The sequence below is a fragment of the Mizuhopecten yessoensis genome, unplaced genomic scaffold, assembly GCF_002113885.1.
Source record: "Mizuhopecten yessoensis strain PY_sf001 unplaced genomic scaffold, ASM211388v2 scaffold716327, whole genome shotgun sequence".
NCBI classification, from domain to species: Eukaryota; Metazoa; Mollusca; class Bivalvia; order Pectinida; family Pectinidae; genus Mizuhopecten; species Mizuhopecten yessoensis.
In genome coordinates this window covers 174,689-180,834 of record NW_018480061.1, presented here as the reverse complement: position 1 = coordinate 180,834, position 6,146 = coordinate 174,689, and the positions used below count along the sequence as shown (strand labels likewise).

Sequence of the window (6,146 nt, the reverse complement as noted above, 5' to 3'; positions counted from 1 at the left end):
ATTGTCTCCTCTTCTGTTGAGGAAGGGTATAAAAGGAATAGCTGGGGACGTAAAGTCCGTCAAACCTTTGGGATCTGGCGATCTCCTAATCGAAGTTTTTCACAAACAACAGGCGATTAACCTACTGGGTACCACCAGTTTTGGATCTATCAGTGTTATAGTGAAAGCACATCCATCACTAAACAGCAGCAAGGGGGTAATCAGATGCCTTGCCCTGCGTAATGACGCTGATGCCGCCATACTGGAGTACTTCCATGAGGAGGAGATCCCAGTCTCTGAGGTGCGACGGATTTTGTCCAAGAAGAACAACAAGTTGGTTCCAACAGACACATTTGTACTGACCTTTGCTACCCCATCATTACCTTCGGCCGTAGTGATTGGTTACCAAAGGTGCAATGTCTCCGTCTACATCCCTAATCCATTAAGATGCCGTAACTGCCAGAAGTACGGACATCATGAAAAAAGATGTAGGCGGAAGACCGTTTGCCAGTACTGTGGTCGTGAAGGTTATGAGGACCAAAGCGACTGTGATATTGCCAACCTGCGTTGTGTTAATTGTGAGGGAAAGCATGCTGCTTCGTCTCAAGACTGTCCTGCCTGGAATCACGAGAGAGAGATATTGCAGGTCAAATTTACCCGAAATGTCTCCTTCCCCGAGGCTAGGAGGATAGTGGAGAGCACGGACGTGGCTGCTCCCTCATATGCACAAGTGACGAAAGTCCGGTCGCCGGTTGACAGTGTCGCAGTCAAGGATGCTTCAGTTCAAGTATCTGCAGACATACCTGCCTGGGGCTCACAAGTCCCAGACATGTCTGGCCAAGATAACTTGAAAATCCTCACGGGAGACCCATCTCGTTTCACGTCTATACGAAAACCAACCAAAAACAACAAACAGTCAAAAGCAGCATCACCATCAAAACCAGCTTCTTCATCAAAACCGGCATCTTCATCAAAACCTGCACCACAATCAAAACCAGCACCACAATCAAAACCAGCACCACCATCAAAAACACCTTCCACTTCAGGAGAAAACCCTTCAAAGGTTGGCCCATCTAGGGCACATGTGCGTTCGCAGCGATCTCGCTCACTCACATCTGTTCCTCGATCCCAACTGAGACCAGAGGCAACATCACCTACCAACAGACCTAGGAAAAAAATTAGAATAGCGAGGGGCAAATCTGAAGGACCGGATCTGAATGTCACCTTTGGCAAAGGATCAGAGGACCCGACAAACCGGTTCAATGTCCTACTAGATTTCGATGATGAGATGGAGACGAATGCCTCAGCGCTTCGTGCTTCGACTCCATCGAAATCCAGCCAAAATAGCAAAAGATAAATAATACAATTATCCAATGGAACATCCGCGGATTAAAGGCAAATATAGAAGAATTTCAGAATCTATCAAAAGAATTTAGACCCGCCATTTTTTGTCTACAAGAAATCATGCTCAAAAACCCAATCACGCTTAGAAATTTCTCACTCTACACTAACATTCCAACTGTAGTTAGCAGAGCAGCAGGTGGCGCAGCGGTAGCTGTCCATAAAAATATTCCTCACAGAATGATCAAGTTAAACACAAATTTACAGGCTGTTGCTGTCTGTGCAACATTACACAGACAAATAACCGTCTGTTCAATTTATCTCCCTCCGAGTATTGTTTTCACTTGTGAGCAACTCAATAATCTCGTCTCCCAGCTCCCAACACCATTCATAATCCTCGGTGATTTTAATGGTCATAATAGCCTGTGGGGCTCTCCCAACACAGACGAGAGAGGAAGACGTATTGAGGAATTTATAGATAAAAACAACTTGTGCCTTTTTAACAACAATACCCCTACTTATTTACACCCTGCTACAGGCTCTCGTACCCACATTGATCTATCATTATGCCATCCATCCATTTTACTTGACTATGACTGGAGGGTAAATGATGATCTTTGTGGGAGTGACCACTTCCCAATTTTTCTTCAGAATATTGGGACTCCTCTTGATGATCCTCTACCTCGATGGAATATGCACAAAGCAGATTGGGCCCAATTCCAACACATGTGCATTGAAAAACTAACCATAGACAATTTTACTAACCTCGACGACCCTATCAAAACTTTTACTGAAACACTCACTTCTATTGCCCAAAAGACAATTCCAAAATCCGCTCCAAAACCTACGAAGTTCCTTTTATCTGAAGAATCTTTTAAAACACGCAGTAATCGGGCAGCTGCTCTAAGACGCTACTTCAATTGCCCAACTGCTTCAAACTACAGTGAATTTAAAATTTGGCGGGCAAAGGCTCGGCGATCAATTAAAATTGACAAAAGAAACAGCTGGAGAGAATATGTATCCAAGATATCATCAAACACGTCCTCAAAAAAAGTATGGGATATGATTCGGAAAATAAGTGGGAAAAAGAAAAAGGCAACATCCTCCCACCTCATTAATAAAAACAAAATTTTCTCGTCTATAACTGAAATTGCTGATGCATTTGCAAAAAACATAGCTAAAAACTCATCCCCTTTAAACCACTCCCAAAAATTCCAGTCTTTGAAAAAAAAGAGAGAAAAGAAACGGCTCAATTTCAAATCATCAAACAAAGAAAGTTATAATGAACAATTTACCCTACCAGAACTTGTTGATTCGCTTAGAAAATCACAGGACACTGCTTCAGGTCCTGATGATATTCCATATCAATTTCTAAAGCACTTACCGGACTCTTCACTAACATGCCTTCTTTACATATTCAACCAAGTTTACGCTTCCGGAAAGATTCCCGATTCGTGGAAGAACTCCACAATTATACCTATCCCAAAACCGGGAAAGGATGCTACTGACCCAAACAACTATCGTCCTATCTCTCTGACTAGTTGTGTATGTAAAACTTTGGAACGAATGATAAACACTAGACTGGTTTGGTTTCTTGAGGCCAACGATATAATATCCCCTCTTCAAAGTGGCTTTAGAAATAGAAGAGGGACAAATGACCATCTCATCAGATTAGAGACGTTCATTCGAGAGGCTTTCGCCAAGAAAGAACACCTTGTCGCTGTGTTCTTCGATCTTGAGAAGGCCTATGATACTACATGGCAGTATGGCATCATGAAAGATCTTCACGACCTTGGCGTACGTGGAAACCTTCCCAATTTTATATCTAATTACCTATCAGATAGACACTTCAAAGTCCGTGTTGGTTCAACTTTTTCTGAAACGTCTAAACAGGAAATGGGAGTCCCACAGGGTGGAATCCTATCAGTCACACTGTTTGGACTTAAAATAAATGATATAGTCAAATGTCTTGGTCAATCAACAGAAGGGTCGTTATTTGTGGATGACTTCTTGATCTGTTACAGATCTAAGAACATGCACACGATAGAACGACAACTTCAACAGAGTTTAAACAAACTACAAAATTGGGCAGACGAAAACGGCTTCAAATTCTCTAAATCCAAAACTGTGTGCATGCATTTCTGTCAAAAACGAAAAGCACACAATGACCCAAATCTAACACTCGATGGCACTAGAATTCCTGTTGTTGAACAGACTAAATTTCTCGGCCTCATTTTTGATTCGAAACTCTCTTTCATACCACATATAAAGTATCTGAAGGATAAGTGTTCCAAGGCGTTAAACATTATACGAGTCCTTTCTCATACTGATTGGGGAGCGGATCGTGAAATGCTTTTGCGCCTATACAGATCACTTATTCGAACAAAACTGGATTATGGTTCTATGGTATACGGGTCAGCGCGCAGTTCGTACCTTCAGATGCTAGATCCAATCCATAACCAAGGGCTACGTCTTGCCCTGGGAGCTTTTCGAACAACACCTGTAAAAAGCCTGTACGTGGAAGCAAATGAACCATCCCTTTATGACAGAAGAATAAAACTTTCATTACAATTTGCAACTCAATTAAAATCAAACCCTAAAAATCCTGCTTTCAACCAAGTATTCAACCCCAAATACCAAAACATATTTACGCAAAACCAAAAACTTCTGCCAACATTTGGTATCCGAATTTTGAATTTCCTGCAAGAACTCAACATAAAATTGACGGACATAGCTGAATTTAACATATCTGATGTTCCTCCGTGGACCATTCAAACCCCCGATTTTAACTTTACATTACATGAGCGAGGGAAATCAAGTGTTATGCCCGAAGAACACAAATCCTCCTTTCGGGAATGCATTTCGAATTACCCTTCTCATACACAACTTTACACCGATGGCTCCAAAGAAGGTGAGAAAGTGGCAGCAGCCTGCTGTACTGCCAATACTTGCACTTCAGTCCGACTACCAGACGGCGCCTCCATCTTTTCTGCTGAAGCATGCGCCATTGGTTTGGCCCTCGACCATATCGATGAACACCGCATTAAAAAGGCAATTATTTGTTCAGACTCTCTATCTGTCCTACAGAGTTTACAGTTACGAGATCCTAAAAACACAATCGTACAAAACCTTGCTCTTCGAATATCTCGTATATTAAAAAAGTCTAAAATAACTTTACTATGGATTCCGAGCCATGTCGGAATAAAAGGCAACGAATTTGCTGACAGGGAAGCAAAAAATGCATTGAATCTCGAACAAACAAATATCAAACTACCATACACAGATTTTAAACCTACTATTCGTACAGCCATTCAAAATGAATGGCAGAAACGCTGGTCTCTGGAGACCAACAACAAACTTTTTAAGATACAACCGAAACTTAAAACATCTATTCCCAGTCGGAAAGATCGTAGAGAGGAAGTTGTCCTCGCTCGGCTCCGCACTGGGCACACATATCCTACTCATTCGTACCTTTTAAAACGAGAAGATATACCTTCATGCCACGCATGTGACACTCCATTTACAGTGGAGCATTTTTTAATAGAATGTTCCGATTTTAAACACATTCGTGATAACTACTTCCGAGTCCCGGATATGAAAACACTTTTCAGTTCCGTGGATTCGAAGGCATTATTTAACTATTTGAAAGACATCGGGCTATTTTATAGACTCTGATGTCTTTTAACCCACCTTATCATTTTTGACGTTATATATATATCGCATATTCCATATCATCTATTCGTTATCTCTTTTATTATTTTAACTCCCTTTTATTTATTTTTTATTATCTACACATACAATGCGAATACTTTTAAAATGAACCATTTTATCTGATTTTATCTTCGCTATTCACATGTTTGTTAAAAAAGTAAAATAAATAAATAAATCACCATGGCCCTAAATGACCACAGCCGTCGATGGGCCGTTAAACATAAACAAAGCGATACAGGCCCTCTTGGGCCTCTTGTTATTTATTTATTTTACACATGCAATGTGAATGCTTTTAAAATGAACCTTATCTGATTTTATCTTCGCTACTCGCATGTTTGTTAAAAGAACGAAATCACCATGACCCTAAATAAATGACCACAGTCGATGGAGGGCCGTTAAACATAAACAAACAAATCCCTCAGAAACAAAACTTACCCAAAGTTCGGACCTTTATCTCAGTGGAAATTCCTGACCCATGGCTATCAGATACGTTCAATCTGACGACGTAGTCGTTATCAGGAAAAAGATCAAACAATGTGTATGTCATCAGCTCCCCTGACCAGCGTCGGGGATATTGAAGCTAAATGGTAAGCATTCCTTTCCAACAGTCATGAACTCTATGTGAAAGTGTAGAGAAATACTTCCATTATACCCAGATGTCCACACAATGTTGACGTAGTCGTAACTTACTTTTGAAGTCCTGAAAAAAAAAACCATCTATACCACCCCCTGCAAGTCGGTGATCAAAAAAGAATGTATCTGCCGTTTCCTGCATAATATCGTAAGATGCAACTGATGTCGGAAATAGACGTCATAAATAAATCTTGCTGCACCCATTGCAATATTAGGGATCTTAACATTTCTCTCTATTTACATCAATCTCTACCCAGAGATGTCGTTCCTTTTCAATCACACACACCTCCGTCAACTTTAATGTAGTTAACTACTAAGATTGATCAATTTCGTACATGAAATTGTTCACTTGCTGTTTTCCGACATTCGTTATCCAGATCCACATATGTCTGCAATGAGAAATACTAAGCAATTACAGGACGCTGCAAAATATCACGTAGTATTGCATTCATGCCTTGACATTACATTGAAGTCTTATAATG

General features: G+C 40.6%; 1 protein-coding gene across 1 annotated transcript in view; it reads left to right on the top strand.

Moving 5' to 3' along the window:
• LOC110443114 overlaps nucleotides 1-1,336 on the top strand; it is a 3,329-nt gene extending 1,993 nt beyond the window's left edge. The window contains exons 2-3 of the mRNA XM_021487116.1: nucleotides 22-940; nucleotides 1,076-1,336. Of these exons, the coding sequence (XP_021342791.1) occupies nucleotides 22-940; nucleotides 1,076-1,336 (1,180 nt within the window). The remainder of the gene's footprint in view (nucleotides 1-21; nucleotides 941-1,075) is intronic.
• Nucleotides 1,337-6,146: the final 4,810 nt, after the last annotated feature.